This window comes from Cryptomeria japonica, chromosome 7 (assembly GCF_030272615.1).
Source record: "Cryptomeria japonica chromosome 7, Sugi_1.0, whole genome shotgun sequence".
In the NCBI taxonomy this organism is placed as follows: Eukaryota; Viridiplantae; Streptophyta; class Pinopsida; order Cupressales; family Cupressaceae; genus Cryptomeria; species Cryptomeria japonica.
The window spans coordinates 83,336,515-83,354,757 of record NC_081411.1 but is presented as its reverse complement, the minus strand read 5'-3'; the positions used below and the strand labels follow the sequence as shown (position 1 = coordinate 83,354,757).

Below are 18,243 nucleotides of genomic sequence, written 5' to 3'. Positions count from 1 at the left end.
ACTTTGAGATATTAAGAGAAGTAGAAGAAGACAAGGCAAACATAATCAATATAGAAGTGAAATTGCTAAATCAAATCCATACAGGTGGATTATTTCTATGATCTCAAGCTTAACACACTTCCTTGGACTCGGCCCGACCCGGCATAGAGGGGAGAGTATTTTGTTCCTAAGATGAATATTAAACTGACATTCTTGGTTTCAAAAATTAATACATTACAAATTTTAGAATGACCATTTGATTCATTTGCCTTTAATTATAAAGCTAAGTACCATTATTTCTATTCACATTTACACCTTTGATTATTGTAAACAATAAAGTATAAGGACCTTTAATATACACACTTTAAGTTTATTGTATATATACGTATTATTGGATTAACTTGAATCAACTACTATATTTTTTAATTATAATAAAATCTAAATCTCTTTTAATTTATATTTATTTTTTATCAATATTAGTTTTATGAATCCTACTTTATATAAGGTGACAATAAGTTGTTCTTTACTAAAATAAAAAAATTCTTAAAAACCAATTTATTGTGTCATTCTTATATCTCCACTCTAATTTTGTATTTTAAAATATGTTTAGAGAAGTTAACCAATTTATTTTGGCATTTTTATATCTCCATTCTTATTTTGCATTTTAAATTATGTATGGAAAAGTGCCTATGTAAACAGTCCTGAAGACGGGCATCTACAAAAGCAAGTTGAAATCTTCGGGTCAGATTCTGCCTGTACCAAATTATTATAATTCAGAATGATCTGCGTGGTAATGTACAAAGTGATTGTGATGGTTGCATCGGATTCCTTGCGCATTCTACACGCTTTCTTTTGTGTAAATTGGGTCTATGATTTGCAGGATTCTGCATTTCTTCCAAGCTGTGTCTGTATGAACACACAGGTTGTGGGTCACTTAATCTACTCATTTTCTAATTTGAAATCGTTTATAGCTACCTGATTCTTCTTCCTCCCTTCCAAATTTACTTGATTGTACTTCACCTCCTTAACGAAAGCTTGCTTTTACTGGTGTCCCTCTTCTTGTTTCTTCGTATCAAAGCTCGATCGATTTCCATGGAATCTACTTCCACTTCTGCTGGTAACACTGGGCGTCAACCAGAGGAGGGGATAAATGCTTCTGAAGAAATTGCAGTGACTCGATCTACTTCTGCCACTCCCTCACTGGTAAGCCTGTTTCTGTGCTGCTTTAATTGGTGTGCTCTGTTTCGATCAGAGGGTTCAGTTCAATCCAACACCACCATGGCATCTGTAGCTACCACAAGCAGTGAGCCAGAGAATGCTACCACAAGCAGTCAGCCAGAGAATGAGAATAGATATGCTTTTCAAGGGATCGCACCATCTCCATCTACTTGTGCTCCAACCTCAATGGCAAAGAAAAAACTTCCCTACGATGTATTTATCAATCATCGTGGCCCTGATGTGAAACACACGCTCGCAACCTCTCTCTATAATGTTCTCTATACTGTAATGGGATTGAGGGTTTTTCTGGATTCAGAAGAGCTCGAATTGGGAGATTGCTTACCTAAAGAAATAGAAGATGCGATGCAAAATGCTTCGCTTCATTTAGCTATATTTTCTGAGAATTACGCCCAATCTCCCTGGTGTTTAGCGGAGCTGTCGTTTATGCTCAAAAGTGGGGCGCCAATTGTTCCTGTTTTTTACCATGTTAAGCCTGATGATGTTCGTTATGCAAAAGGAGTCTATGCTAAAGCATTTTCCCGGCACGAAGAGAAGGGTAGGTACACATCAGAAAAGCTTCAGGAATGGAAGAATGCACTCCAAAATGTTTCATATAATGTCGGCCACATCGTTAGTGACAAAGAGTGAGCATCTGATACTCTGTCTCCACCACTGATACGTTTTGTTATAGATTTCTTCTGCATTTAGTGCATTTCTTTAAATTTCTTTCATTCCGCTATACATCAGTATTAAAGCAACGTTTCCTCTAGTAAACATAGGTGTAAATTATGATATTTTTATAAGGATTCCAAGTGAAATTTATTGATCTAAATTTGACGAGTAATGATTCATATGAATTGATTCTAACACTCGTTAAATTACCGGAACCTATCTTTTATGAGAATAAATGAATCAATGAGAGTTATTTGATAATAAGCCATACCTCGATCAAATATGGGCTGATCTCATAAGGGTCAGTAGCTCTGAGCTATAACACTCCAGCAACAGATGGAGTCAAATATGGGCTGATCTCATAAGGATCAGTAGCTCTGAGCTATAACACTCCAGCAACAGATGGAGAGTCTTAGGTTCAAGCTCTAGCTGGTACATGAAAATTTCATCATAATATCAGAGCTGGACTAGGCTAGGAGCCCAAGCATTTTACAGATTGGCTTAAGGGCCTGGGTGTCTGGTAATAAGTCATATTCGGACCAAAGATTGGCTGGAACTACAGACACCAATAGCTCAGTGGTAGACCACTCCTGCAAGAAATGGAAGATTCTAAATTTGAAAAGATTGGCTGGAACTACAGACACCAATAGCTCAGTGGTAGACCACTCCTGCAAGAAATGGAAGATTCTAAATTTGAATCTTAATTGATCTATGAAAGCTCCACAAAGTTAACTGGAACACTACCTAATTGAATTATGATAAGAATAGCCTAATGTTTCTTCTGTTTACTCTTGTTGTTATTGTTTATGTTTAGTGATGAGGTTATGCTGCTCAAGAATATTGCATTTTTTTAACTTTATTTATGGTATGCATATCGGTGTAAAAGCAATGTTTCTTCTGTTTCCTTTTGCTGTTGTATACTTTTAGTGATGAGGGGGGGCTGTTTCAAGAATATCGTTAGTTCTGTTTTGAAAGTAATTCAATATGTGCCATTGGTGGTTGCCAAACATCCAGTTGGTCTAGATGAAGCTGTAAAAGATTTTGAAATGACAACACTCAATCTACTGAACCTCACCGTTCTGTGCAAATTGTTGTTGGAATATGGGGTATGGGTGGTTATGGAAAAACCACTCTTGCTAAACAATTATTTAATAATAAATACATAACTATGGAAAGGTACAATTTTATATTAGATATAATAGATTGCTGCAAAAGGTGTCTTGCACAAGAAGCAGAAAACCTGTTGGAGGACCCTGGTCTTGGAGATGTACGAGTTGATGATATAGAAAAGGGAAGGGTATACTTGCCAGTCTATTAAGATCTGTTCAGGTACTCATCGTTGTAGATGATGTGGATAATGTGAAACAACTGGATGCTTTATTGCATAGCAAGGACGGTCTTCGATGGGGCAGGTTGATTGTAGTTATTACACGAGAGCTTGATGTACTGAGATCTTGGGGTATTTCTTCAATTTATAAAATAAAAAAACTGGATGCACCTCATGCAAAACAGCTTTTTTTCTGGCATGCTTTCTTAAACTCCTGTCCATTTCCAGGGTGTAAGGATCTGGTCGAGAGCTTCTTAGATGTTTGCAACGGATTGCTGTTGTCTTTTAAGGTTTTTGGCGCACAACTTTGTGACAGTCGTAGCAAAGATTCTTGGGAGACTCAACTGGACACGGTCCAGAGGATAGTGCCCAATAGTATCAAGCAAAAATTAAAAGTTAGTTATTACGCCTTAGATGATGAAGGGGAGATATTTTAAACATTGCTTGTTTCTTTATAGGAGAGCAGAAAACTTCTGCCATTGCTGTTTGGTAAGGATCAAGGTGGAGTGGTCTACGCAGCTGGAAATGACTTCTATTGTTGACCTGGATAATGATGAGTGTATAAGGATGCACGATCATATAAGAGATTGCAAAATTAAAAATTGCCCTATAACTTTGGTTTCTGCAACAAATTATAAAAATTCATGATGAAGCATGGCTAAGACTAGTACATTCTTTGATTATGTCATCGACAGCTTCCTTTAATATTTGTTTGTTTCCTTGTTTCCAAGAATTAGAACCGTTTCTTAAGCTTTTGATTGATTTTTTAATTTGAGATTTTAAAGTGAATTGGCATTCGAGGAATAATGTCTACTACAGATGGATAGATAGGTGGGGTTGAGGAGTGTTGGAATAAATGCTCCAACATAATAAATAGTGTTGTGTATGTGTCAGCAAATAGAGTTAGATGTCCAATACGTTTAGTTAAGTTATATGTGTTGTCAAACAGTACCAGTTAGCTGTCAATCAGCTACAGTTAGCAGATTTATAGGATCTGGTTAAGATTATTTGTAACTATTAATATGTGTACTGAATGAATAATACTACAAGCAGTTGAGTGTTTTGTTTGCTGCTTCAAATTCTATTTTGATATAGAGCCAAAGTTATCCATGCAAAATGGCCCCTCCACAAATGTTACAAGCATAGTTTTAAAACTCGTGGACTCCCCACGGACTCGCGAGTCCATGGGAGCCACGAGTCCTTGGCGAGTCCATTTGAAAGACTCGCGAGTCTTTTGCAAGGACTCGCGCGAGTCTTTTGCATGGACTCGCGAGTCTTTCAGATGGACTCGCGCGACCCAGAAAAAAAGCCATGCAAGCTTTAAAATTGAGTTTAACATGTGAAAAAATTTGGTCTCTCCATCAGGATTCATGTATGGAATATAACATTTAAGTATAAGAAAGAAGAAAGATATAAGGAAATGCACTTTCCTTATATCTTTCTTCTTTCTTATACTTTAAGTTATATTCCATATATACTGTCAGGATGTTTGAGAGTGGTTTCGGACCTCCATGAGTTATAATGCAAAATCTAGTTTTTGGAGGATTCTTCAATTTTCCAGACTTAGTCAAATTTCAGGATCCTTCGGCGATGCCCCTTGACCCTAACTTGGGGGCGCTGCCCCCAAACCCCCGTCGAAAAATATAGGGCGAAATTGCACCGATGGAAGTAGGGAAAATTTAACCTCTGAGTCTGATTAGGCTCCATATAAAAGCATAATTAGCATTGAAGAAATCTTGCTATTATACATTTTAGAGTTGAAAGTTTGAAACTATGAGTATGTGACATGTGTAATGTTTCAATTATGGCTCTTATGTTCTCTAAATGCATTAATTTCTTTATGTTTTTTTGTAAAACTACGGTTTGTTTTTTTTGCCGAGTCCTTGCCGAGTCTTTCACAAGTCCGAGTCCGAGTCCAAATCCAAATTTTTGGTTTGCCGAGTCCATGGCGAGTCCGAGTTTTTCAACTATGGTTACAAGGGATGAAGCTATAATAGCCAATACATGGATTGATTGGAGAAAGCTGTTATTACTGGTTTGAGCTTTAAGCCATCGCGAGGTTTTCATTCTTTAGAATAGCAACACCATCCAGTTGGAAGCTGCCAACAAAGGAAGGAGTTGAGGGAAGTTAAGAAGCCTTGAGCATGGCATGCATAGCTGAAACAACATGCCACCACTTGCATTCTTTGCTATTTGGTAAAGATAGTGGTAAGCGCTATTATTACTATTAGCAGCCAAATCTCTGTTGAAAACAAACAAACAAAAATAAAAATGATTTGCTGCCTCAGAAGGAGATACTGGTGCAGTATATTGCTTGAAGTGATAGTGGAGTTGTAGTTGTTGCAATCTGCATTAGCGAGAAAAAGAAGTGCGCCAAGAGGAAAACACTATAATGAAGTCTGATTTTCAAATTTGTTGCTGCTAGGTCAAAGTTTCTTTAAAATAAACCTGTTGTTGAGTACCTCGCTGTAGTTATAAGAGCTGAGAGAATGTCAGTAGTTTTAGAGGAACTATCAGATGAAGATAATGATGATGAAATCATTAAAGAGGGAGAATTTGTTCTATTTTGAAGAGGGTAATGTTTTGAAGAAGTCAATGCTATAGTAGAGGCTAGATAGATGCTCAATAGTTTGGGGTGCTAATGGATTAGAGAAACTATACCTCATTGAGGTTATGAGACATACATGTGAGGATTGGCATCCAATAGTTCAGGGGAGATCCAAAAATCTAGAAGTTCAGCATTATACCTTTATGAGGGCGTTGTGACACTTCATGCACAAATGGTGTCCAATGATGTTGGGAACTTGGATGATAGCAGTATGACTATGCTAGCACTTGGGAGCAACTTGAAGATGTCTTACTGGTCCAAGAACTGTTTTCAAATAAAAGTTCATGCATTATGCTTAATTTTGTAGATCAGTTTAATGTTGTAGCATTAAGAGGGGGTGTTGGAATAAATGCTCCAACACAATCAAATAGCATGTTGTATATGTATCATCAAATAGTATTAGATGTCCAATATGTTTAGTTATATGTGTTGTCAAACAGTACTAATTAACTGTCAATCAGCTATAGTTACTTTCAAAACAGTTAGCAGATTTATAGGATCTAGTTAAGATTGTTTGTAACTATTAATATGTGTACTGAAGGAATAATATTACAAGCAGTAAGTGTTTTGTTTGCTGCTTCAAATTCTATTTAGGAATCTCCTCGATGTTCGAATGGGAATATCATAGTCAGCACAAGCAGAGGATATTGCAGCCTCTGCCTCTTCGCTTGGATTAAAGATTTTTCAGGTTAGAGGAAATTACATCTAGTAATTGGTAATATGCCATGAAAATTGGTCTGGATTTGCTGATTTCACTTTGGGCAGAGAAATCTAAGCTCATTGAGATCACTGAAAAAATTGAGGGTTTTGGAAATCGATGAAGAAATGAAGGATATTTGTTAATTTTAGTACTTTCAGATTAGATGAAACTCAAAAAATCAGAATTTGTTTCTAACTAGGTTAATTAGATTTATTGGTTTTCAGATTTAAGCATAGTAAGAAATGAATGCAAAAGAGATAAGACAAACATCCTGGGAAAACCTCCTAGGACGAAAAACCCAGCCAGAAAAGATCCTCAGATCTGATTATGGTTTTAGATTCAATTGACAATTACACACTTATCTGGAGTATAGAAGTTGCAGTCACAAGGAAGATGATATAGAAGACTACACAGCTAGTTTGTTGACAGTGATCATAATTTACAGTCCTTCTAACTTGTCTTGCTGTGCAGGCACCTTTCAACTAGTTCACAGTCCTTTGCTTGAGCCTTCAATGGAGATCCCTGTCTTTGATGATAACTTGTGATCACCAATTAGATATGGAGTTCACTGTGTTCACCAATTAGATCTGCACATACATGGAGTTCGCTGTGACCTAACTGATAATCTGCTGCCTATGAATGAAGTTCGCTGTGATCTGCTGCTTGCAAAGGAGTTCGCTACCCAAGAAGGATATATTTCGCATTTACTTAAAAATTGCATTGATTATATTATGAGAGGTATATGTCTTATTTATAGGAGAGCAACCACTCCTAATCAAGTCGGCTTCTGATGAATTAATAACCTTTAATTTATTTGCATCACTTTAACCGAAACCCTTTATTAAATAGGGTCGGCCCTATTCATGTAAGCATGTTATCTTGCACATAGCGTGGAATTGTGGAGTAGCATGGTGTTAAGGAGTTCATGATGTATAGGGCCCATCCCTAAGAGTGGCATGTGGGATGAGAAGGGCCCAGCCCTAAGAGTAGCGTGTGAGAGGAGAAGGGCCCAGCCCTTGGCGGATTCCAATGTTGCCTTAAGGCAATTGGAATCCGCATTCTACCTAGTTACAATCAACACTCCCTCTTAACTAGGGAGAAAGATAATCTTACAACCCGGTTACAAGATTAGGGCCCAGCCCTAAGTAATATATACAATGTTTAAATTGTAATTTGAACTTAGCTGTCAACTTCAAATATGCCTAAGAGAAGATCACAACAAGTAGCCACAAATAGTAGCCCATAGTATCCATCTTGTACTACCTGTGGAGAGTGGATGCACACTAGCAAGTCATGAATACATACACAATTATTCATGCACATCATGGAGTCTTTCCATGCCATCAATCACATATATCCATCATACATTGTCTTTACCTCAGTCTTCTCCCAAAGAAGAATGTAACATCATAATCTTCCATCTTGCACCCAAGCATAGAGTGGAGATACATAATCACTGCTCTCCATAAGCATGGAATGAAAACATAATCCTCCATCTTGCACACAAGCAAAGAATGGAATAAACATAATCGAAATATTTTAGTCTTCCATCTTGCACACAAGCATAGAATGGAACTACATAACATAATCTTCCAGCTCGCACACAAGCATAGACTGGATCCACCTTACATTGTTCGCAGAGGGTGGAGAGGATCTTTTCTACCATCTTACATTGCCCGCAGAGGATGGTTAACAATTATACTTCTCCCTGAGAAGATTACAATACCATCTTACATTGCCCACAGAGGATGGTTATCAATTACACTTCTCCCTGAGAAGATTACAATACCATCTTACATTGCCCGCAGAGGATGGTTTAACATTTACAATACCATCTTACATTGCCCGTAGAGGATGGTTACTAATTACACTTCTCACTGAGAAGTTTACAATACCACCTTACATTGCCCGCAGAGGGTGGTTGATACAACACAATGTATCACAGAGGTTGAGACTCCCTCTCAACCAAGGCGGTGTTCTCCATAGCTCCAAGTCTATCTCAAGTTTCAAGAGACTTGGTGAGAACATCTGCAACACAGGATTGTCCTGCCATAAAACACTAAATTGTCAGGTATCACTATACAATTCTGATAATAAATCAAAACAGCATAACAAGAATTTTGAGAAACCACACTGCTTCTCTTGATGCAACACTTGCAACAATGTATTTAGCTATAGTAATACTTAATGCAACTGAGGACTGTCCCTGTAGGTCCAAGAGATCGCAGCGGGTGAATGCTTGAAGTGTTTTCCTTGTCTGTAACACTTCTTGACCAATCTGAACCTAAGCAGCTTCAACCCATAATCAATTGTGTCTTGCAAACATCAAAATATGCTTGCCTCCAACAATATGCTTAACTGAAGCACTTGCCAATCAACCTGCCTCTATTCAGATGAATCTGCAAGATCATAGTTGGCTTTTATGAATTGGACCCATGGTGCAATTATGATCAGGACATATCCTCAAACTTCTTCTAATTGAGTGAGAAGATCCTTATGCCTTACTTCAAAGCTCCCTCTGAAGTCACATCAATCCAAGCTTATAGATTTCTAATGTCAGTAAGGCCTTGCTCCTCGACATTCATCACCTACTATATGAGGTTATATAAAAATGACCTTGGGTGAGAATCACAACATTCATGATAAGTTAGATGCGTTCTTTTAACAGTATAACCAATGATCCATGGAATGCTGAGACAATACTTTATATGACACAAATTAAAAGAGCCAGCCTATAACATATAACCTTGAAAACTTGTACATCACTATACTTCACACTTCATGATAGTAAATACTCAACTGAAAAGTCAGTTTTATGTAACTATTATAGAATCATTCAATTGATAGTCAAAAACTCAATCAGATCATAGGTGAGGAAGTACTGACAGAATGTTTACAAGAAGTATACTTACCTATGAAGATACTAACCAAGCAACGATAGTGAGAGCCTATACTTCCATGAATCAATAGTAATTAGTAAGCTACAGTATATAATAAAATAATTCTGATAAAGGATTTCAAATCAACCTCTAGATATCCAACAGCAAATACAAGCATTAAACAATAAATTCCTAACTCACTTATTTATGGCATTAATGAATACTTCATTTACTCAATTAGCAGTGATACTTATGTAACTGGCTTATTTTCCCTTGCGCACATAGATAAAGGCACACACAAATTAAACGAAGTTCAAAACAGAGAGGAAATATTCAAGTTCGCAATGTCTTTACAAATATATGAAGTTCAACTTTTCTTCTTTGTTTTGATCTCACTCATTGGAACAATTAGGCACTAGATATTTAATGTGGGCATACTTCCATATTTAATTGATCAGGTCACAGACAGGCACGTACACAAAATTTCCCCTACTAGGTTTAGGTTTGTTTTAACCATAATTTAATCTATTTCAAAATACTTATGACTTCAATTAATTTATCAATTATTGATAAGTAAATTGTTCATTTACCATACTAGAGAACTAATTATATCATACTAGATAATTAATTTTATCATCCATAATTCGTAATGCAAGTGTCAACCTACGTTACTACTTCAGTTCTAAGGAAGAAGGGGATGGCTATGTCACCAAAGCGCTCAAAGACCAAGATACAATAGGCTCCCTCAAGGTTTACAGTTCCAACCCCTTACCCTATCTTGGGACCATACCCTCAAAGTTTACGGGACGCTGATCCTTACCCTATCTTGGGAATCATCCTATTGATTGGATTTAAACTGCCCCCTCTTTGGAAACAACTCCATTCTCAACTTTCTTAAATACTGACAGTAGAACAAGTATTAGGCTATAAGTATACTAACTTGTCATGTATTATGAATATATATGAAATTAAGTATAACTGTCATACATATTGCAGTCCATATTAATATTATTATTAAATTCTGCATAAGATCATTATTAGGTATCATATATTAAGCATGCACTAAGCACATCCCCATGCATACCACCTAGGACAAAGATGTTACTACCTGTAACTTAAAAATAGTTATGATCCGATCTGATCCGAGGTGATATCACTGGATGCTTTGATTTCTTTCCTTTATGTCTCTCAATATGAGGGAGAGGTCACACCTCATCATGTATGTTCTTTGGCAAGAGACACACCCTTTCACAATCAGATCTGCAACTCTTATTTAAATCAGATCTTAACCACTACATAAAGTTGCAACCAAAAATAATAAGCCCTTAACAACAATCTTAATTAATCAAGCATCCTTTTATAATATTCGGTTTAACAAGGACCAAAATAGAAGATTCGTTCATTTAACATTTAATGTTTTCATTGTTATCAAAGTCGTCTTATTGAGAGATCCTTATATTTACAAACATGTCACCAAAGAAGGAAAGGACAAGAGGCTGAAATTACATGATTAAATCTGATCGCTGGTTAGTACGAACCTATCTCTGATATTTCCATCAAGCCTATCTTCAACTTCCAGCCCCATTAACCTGACCTGTGAATGAGACAACAATCTGGAAATAAAGGAGTACTAATTCTGAAAATTGAAAGTTGATCTAGCCTATAGCTCTGATACCATGTTAATTTTACTACTTTCAGATTAGATGAAACTCAGAAAATCAGAATCTGTTTCTAACTAGGCTAATTAGATTTATTGGTTTTCAGATTTAAGCATAGTAAGAAATGAATGCAAAAGAGACAAGACAAAGTTACCCTAGGAAAACCTCCTAGGAGGAAAAACCCAGCCAGAAAAAATCCTCAAATCTGATTATGGTTTTAGATTCAATTGACAATTACACACTTATCTGGAGTATAGAAGTTGCAGCCACAAGGAAGATGATATAGAAGACTACATAGCTAGTTTGTTGACAGGGATCATGATTTATAGTCCTTCTAACTTGTCTTGCTGTGCATTCACCTTTCAACTAGTTCATAGTCCTTTGCTTGAGCCTTCAATGGAGATCCCTGTCTTTGATGATAACTTGTGATCACCAATTAGATATGGAGTTTGCTGTGTTCACCAATTAGAGCTGCACATACATGGAGTTCGCTGTGATCACCAATTAGATCTGCACATACATGGAGTTCGCTGTGACCACCAATTAGATCTGCACATACATGGAGTTCGCTGTGACCTAACTGATAATCTGCTGCCTATGAATGAAGTTCGCTGTGATCTGCTGCTTTCAAAGGAGTTCGCTACCCAAGAAGGATATATTTCGCATTTACTTGAAAATTGCATTGATTATATTATGAGAGGTATGTGTCTTATTTATAGGAGAGCAACCACTCCTAATCAAGTCGGCTTATGATGAATTAATAACCTTTAATTTATTTGCATCACTTTAACCGAAACCCTTTATTAGATAGGGTCGGCCCTATTCATGTAAGCATGTTATCTTGCACGTAGCGTGGAATTGAGGAGTAGCGTGGTGTTAAGGAGTGCGTGATGTATAGGGCCCAGCCCTAAGAGTGGCGTGTGGGATGAGAAGGGCCCAGCCCTAAGAGTAGCGTGTGAGAGGAGAAGGGCCCAGCCATTGGCAGATTCCAATGTTGCCTTAGGGCAATTGGAATCTGCATTCTACCTAGTTACAATCAACAATATTCACTAAGAAATACCGCGGGAGAATGGCGGTGATGTAAGCAGCTTCCTTTTAGGTTATTTTGAAGTTTTATTTTCAAAAATTTTATAATTGTATGTTTTCCATCCATCTCATTGACAAACTTGCTGCAGGCTCCAGAGCAGTTAAGAAGGTTGGTTATTTCTAATCGTCATTAGTTTTCAAATATTTCCAAACTCAATAGGATATTTTAATCATTTGAAAAAGCTAGTGGTCAGAGGTGGAAATCTCCTGAATGGTCTGCCAGAAGTTTGCCTTCTCCAACCACTCGAAGTTGGAACACCTGAAACTAATGTGTTTTAAGCTATCATCTATAACCAGCAGTTTTGGCGATTTGAAAAACCTGCGGCATCTAGAATTGCACAGATGCACACAATTCAGCACACTGCCCGTGTCTTCTAAAAATCTGATACTACTCCAACATCTTTACCTAAGTCACGTTTCGATCTCTCCTTAGAGTCGAACTTTCTGGAGAACATGATAAAGCTCGAGTATGTGAGCATTGGAGTTGCCTCCTCACATCACAAATCAGGACTCCTTGAAAGAGCTTCAATTATATGGTTGGAGGAGGTTAAAGGACCTGCCAATGAACATGGGTAGACTGAGCAAGTTGCGAAGGATTGAGATAGGGACTAGTAACATGCTGACAAGCTTCCCGATTTGTCTTCTTTGACTCATCTTCAGATAGTACTCTGCCCCAAGTTGGAGCATTTACGGTTTTACCAAACTCTATAGGGCAACTGAATAATCTTCAAACTGTAGAAATAGATGAATGTCCAATCAGTGAATTTGATCTTAGGGCTGGCCAAACTGGTTAGTTTTTGAGTCAAATTCATCGACTTAAATTTCATGAGTAGTGGTTCATCTTTCCTAAGAATGAATGGTCCACTTAGCACTCATTCAATCATGTGAATGTATTTTTCATAAGAATTAATGGTCCATTTAACATTATTACATTATATGAACCCGTCTTTCATGAGAATGAATGGATCAATAGATGTAACTCAAAAACAATGCAATTAAATCTTAATAAAATTATCATTATATCATCTGTCATCAGTTTAATTTTGCTGCTATTTTATATAGTTAGTGATGAGAATAAGCTGCTCTAGAGTATAACATTTTTTTAATTTCTTCATTTTGTGTTAAAATAATGTGTCTTCTGTTTCCTTGTGCTGTAATGTGTATTTAGTGACGAGGGGAGGCTGCTCAAGAATATTGTTAGTTCTGTTCTGAAAGTAATTCAATATGTACCATTGGTGGTTGCCAAACATCCAGTTGGTCTAGACGAAGCTGTAAAAGATTTTGAAATGACAACACTGCAATCTGCTGATTCTCATCATCCTGTGCAAATTGTTGGAATATGGGGTATGGGTGGTTCTGGGAAAACCACTCTTGCTAAACAAATATATAATAATAAATACACAAGTATGGAAAGGTGCAGTTTTATATTAGATGTAAGAGATGCTGCTGCAAAAGGTGTATTGCACAAGAAGCAGAAAAAACTGTTGGAGGACCTTGGTCTCAAAGATGTACGAGTTGATGATATAGAAGAAGGAAAGGGTATGCTTGCTTGTCGATTAAGATCTGTTCAGGTACTCATTGTTGTAGATGATGTAGATAACGTGGAACAACTGGATGCTTTATTGCCTAACAAGGACGGTCTTGGATGGGGCAGTTTGATTGTAGTTACTACACGAGAGCTTGATGTGCTGAGATCTTGGGGTATTTCTTCAATTTATAAAATGAAAAAACTTGATGCACCTCATGCAAAACAGCTATTTTGCTGGCATGCTTTCTTAAACTCCTCCCCACTTGCAGGGTTTGAGGATCTGGTGGAGAACTTCTTAGATGTTTGTAATGGATTGCCGTTGTCTCTAAAGGTTTTGGGAGCACAATTGTATGACAATCGTAGCAAAGATTCTTGGGAGACTCAACTGGACAAGGTCCGTAGGATAATGCCCAATGATATCAAGCAAAAATTAAAAGTAAGTTATGATGCCTTAGATGATGAAGAGAAGGAGATATTTTTAGATATTGCTTGTTTCTTTATAGGAGAGGAGATAGCTTCTGCCATTGATGTTTGGGATGGATCAAGGTGGAGCGGTCTACACAGTTGGGAACGACTTTTAAATAAGTGTCTTGTTGAGATGGATAATGATGACTGCATAAGAATGCACGATCATATAAGGGATCTAGGAAGAGAAATTGCAAATCAAAAATCACCCTACCGGCTTTGGTATCCACAACAAATTATTAAAACTCATAATGAAGCACAGGTGAGACTATTGCATACTTCGATTATCTCGCTAACAACCTTCTTTAACATTTGTTTCCTTGTTTTCATGAATTATAACTGTACATTGAGTTTTTAATTTTACAGGGAATCGGCATTCGAGGAATAATGTCTACTACAGATGGATATATGGATGGGATTGAGGAGTCTCCTCGATTTTCGGGTGGGAAAATCATAGTTAACAGAAGCGGAGGATATTGTAGCCTGCAACCCTCTTCGCTTGGACTAAAGATTTTTAAGGTCAGAGGAAATCATTATAATCAAGTAATTGGTGATATGCCACGAGAGCTGGTGTGGCTTCGCTGGTTTCACTTTGGGCAGAGAAATCTGAGCTCATTGAGTTCATTGAAAAATTTGAGGGTTTTGGAAATCGATGAAGAAATGAAGGATAATCACTTAGAAGAGCTGTGGGAGAATGACAGTAATGTAGGCAGCTTCCTTTTAGCTTGTTTTAAAGTTTTATTTCAATAATTATTATAATTGTATGTTTTACATCCATCTCATTGACAAACTTGCTGCAGGCTCCAGAGCAGTTAAGACGGTTGGTTATTTCTAATTGTCATAAATTTCAGATACTTCCAAACTCAATAGGGCGTCTTAACCATTTGAAAAAACTAGTGGTTAGTGGTGGAAATCTCCTGAGTAGTCTGCCCGAAGAATTTTGCCTTCTCCAGTCACTGGAACACCTGAAATTGATGTGTTATAACCTATCATCACTACCCAGAAATTTTGGTGATTTGAGAAAACTGCGGCATTTAGAATTGCATGGATGCATGCAATTCAGGACATTGCCAGTCTCTTTTAAGGAACTGATACTACTCCAACATCTTTGCCTAAGTCTCTGTTTTAACCTCACCTTAGAATCGAACATTCTGGAAAACATGATAAAGCTTGAGCATGTGAGCTTAAATGGGTGCACGCAATTGGAGGAGTTGCCTCCTCACATCACAAATCAGGCCTCCTTGAAAAACCTTCACTTATATGGTTGGAAGAGGTTAAAGCAGCTGCCAATGAACATCGGTAGACTGAGCAAGTTGCGAAGGATTGAGATAGGGACTAGTAATTTGTTGACAAGCTTGCCGATTTCTCTTGGAGATTTGCCTGTCTTGACTCATCTTCAGATAGTTCTCTGCCCCAAGTTGGAGAGTTTACCAGACTCTATAGGGCAACTGAGTAATCTCCAAACCCTAGAAATAGACGAATGCCCAATCAGACATTTGGATCTTAGGGCTAGCCCATCTGGATCGTTTACTTCCTCATTGTACAACCTTAAGAGGATAAGACTATTGAAAACAAAAGTGTCCAAGATTTCCATCTCTCAAGATTCTTGTCCCGGCCTTGAAACTCTCTACATTGACAGTGACCAGAATCTAATGGAGATTGAAGTCCTGCCAACTACAGTCAAAGACATAGAGTTACAGAAATGTGAAATGCTGAGGAACATCAGGGGTATTGTTGGTCTGGTAGACATTCAAAAGCTAACCATAACTGGATGCCCAAAGTTGGATGAGCTTCCCAGTTTTGCTCAATTAACTTCTCTCCAAGAACTTCAACTCCAAGGTTGCTACAGAGTTGAGAACATACAAGGTTTAGAACATTGCAGAGCATTGGAGATGTTGAGAGTAGATAGCAGGTGGGAAGCCGCGGGGATAGAGAGTTTGGAGAGCATGGAAAAATTAAGGAGAGTGGAACTGATCGCAAATAGGAGATCAGGTGTCGAAGCTTGCATTCAAAGCATACAGGTAATAATAGTTTCAATGAATTTAGAATTCTAATTAATTTTATCTGTCCATTCACTGGATAATGCTGTGCAAAGGATTTGCAGAATTGGGCAGGCGAAATAATAGGATGTACGCGGGCTGTACCTGATGCGGCCTCACTTCTAAGTTTCTTCGCCTTTCCAGGTGTTTCTCTCCTTCATTCCTTGGATGACCAGATCATTGATGGGGGACAGTACACCCAATTGATGCCGAAGAGTTCTCCCAATGGCAATGCCGCTATTGTATGTTTTGTTATAAATTGTGTCACTCCAAGTATGCAATTGCGCATTGGCAATTCTTCAACGTATGATCAAGTATCTGAAACAGAGGTGGAGAATGGTAGATGGATATGGATGGGTGTCTTCAGGAAACATTCCAGGTGGCATACAGCAGAGGAGTACAGAATAGGTGTAAGCTATTTCTCTGAAGGCGTATGTGAAGTGGAGAGAGGATCACTTCTTGTGATGGGAGAAGACGACAGAGTGATGGAGGCTTTCCGCAGGTTATGGGCACTTCTAGCAAATTGATAGTGTTATATTGACGAATTATAGGAATTAAAATTATTTATGGTATTTTTTTATTTTATGTGAAGAATAGAGTGGTTGAGTATAGCATTTGTTGATTTAATTTTTAATTTTTTTTTCATATTTTAGCACTAATAATTGTGATTTCAAAGTGGTTAGTGTTGATCACAAGGAGTGAGAAGTGAATGAAGTGTATTTCTTATACTAAAGAACAAAAAATTATGTGATGTCATATCAGCACTACAATAAAACATGAGCTTCTATAAAAATTATAGTGATTTGAAATCCTCATATAAGATTTTGAGAGGTGCAAAGTCGGAATGTTCAAATAATGATTTTCTCCTCTACATGTGGGTTAATATTCTTTCATTGAGTTGATATTTTTCTATTGTTTATTTTAACACTTATAAATGTTTTTTTTCTGTTTTTTTAATTGTACAATTTTTATTTTGTAGAAAGAAAATTTTTCATTAAAATATAATGTAATGATGAAATTTATATAGTTTTTTCTTTAAATTTAATTTTATGTTTGTTTGGAGGAAAGTATTTTGAAGAAAGTGGTTACATTTAATATTCTCTTATTATTTCTATTTTTTTTTAATTGAAATAATGCAGAAAAAAATATACATAGAAGGTGGGCAGTATAAAGACTACCAAGTTAATCAAGTAGATCAACTCAACAATAACAACCATACACATTGTCAAGTTAGGCATGAAGCTCAACTCAATTATAACATCCATGCGTAGCACTGCCAAGGTTTCCAACCATACACCAACTGAAAATAAGGTTTCCAACCTGTTGACGTGTATTTTGTACACTGCCTAACACAGAATAAAATACCCAAGGGTACCTTATCCTCTCTTGAATAAAGCCTCTGATTGCTGAAGATATTGCGGAAAAGGATCAATCAGGATGACTCCAAGGTTCTTCGTTGTAGGATCTCTACGTGTGGATAAGCTCTCTGTGGTATGATGTGATTTGCTAGAATCACAAGGGGATTTACATTTGATGATTGAACTTCTGATTTGCTTTGAATATTGTTGGAACACAGGCTCTTACTAGCTTTGATTTGAAAAAAGGAAAAAAAGACGAGGGCGAGGAGAGGATCTAATCTTAATACTAAGAATGTAGGAGCAATGAATGATCTTTGATGAAATTCTAACTAAGTCTTGTTTTGACATCGCAGGACCATCTCCACAAGGTTAGTGTGATCTTCGAAAGAAAGCTTTATGATATTCAAATCATCACTGCAGGCATAGACACTATCAGGTTGATGCATATCAATGAAGAAGCGACAATTGAAGTTAAGCTTAAGCTGAACGATTCCAGTTGACTATGCAAGGCAAGTTTGCAATCAACAAACTGCTAGTAGTATGGATATACAAATTTCACTATCAATCAAGCACCTTTCTTCCACTCATCTAATAACATGAAATCAAATATGAGAAGTATAGAGACCATGCAAATTGTCGAATCGACCCATAAATTTCACCATTTCTTCAATGAAGTTACAAGTCTTTTACAACATCTTGGCAACAATCTTTGCCTTCTCTCTCTAC

The 18,243-nt window shown here is 37.1% G+C and overlaps 1 protein-coding gene across 1 annotated transcript; it reads left to right on the top strand.

Annotated features, from left to right (window-relative positions):
• The first annotated feature begins 708 nt into the window (after positions 1-708).
• Positions 709-16,770, top strand: LOC131041475 (disease resistance protein Roq1). The gene is made up of 5 exons (XM_057974583.2): positions 709-1,841; positions 13,296-14,382; positions 14,487-14,825; positions 14,921-16,141; positions 16,225-16,770. The coding sequence occupies exons 1-5, from the start codon at positions 1,072-1,074 to the stop codon at positions 16,684-16,686; spliced, it is 3,879 nt and encodes a 1,292-aa protein (XP_057830566.1). The 5' UTR covers positions 709-1,071; the 3' UTR covers positions 16,687-16,770.
• The last annotated feature ends 1,473 nt before the right edge of the window (positions 16,771-18,243 follow it).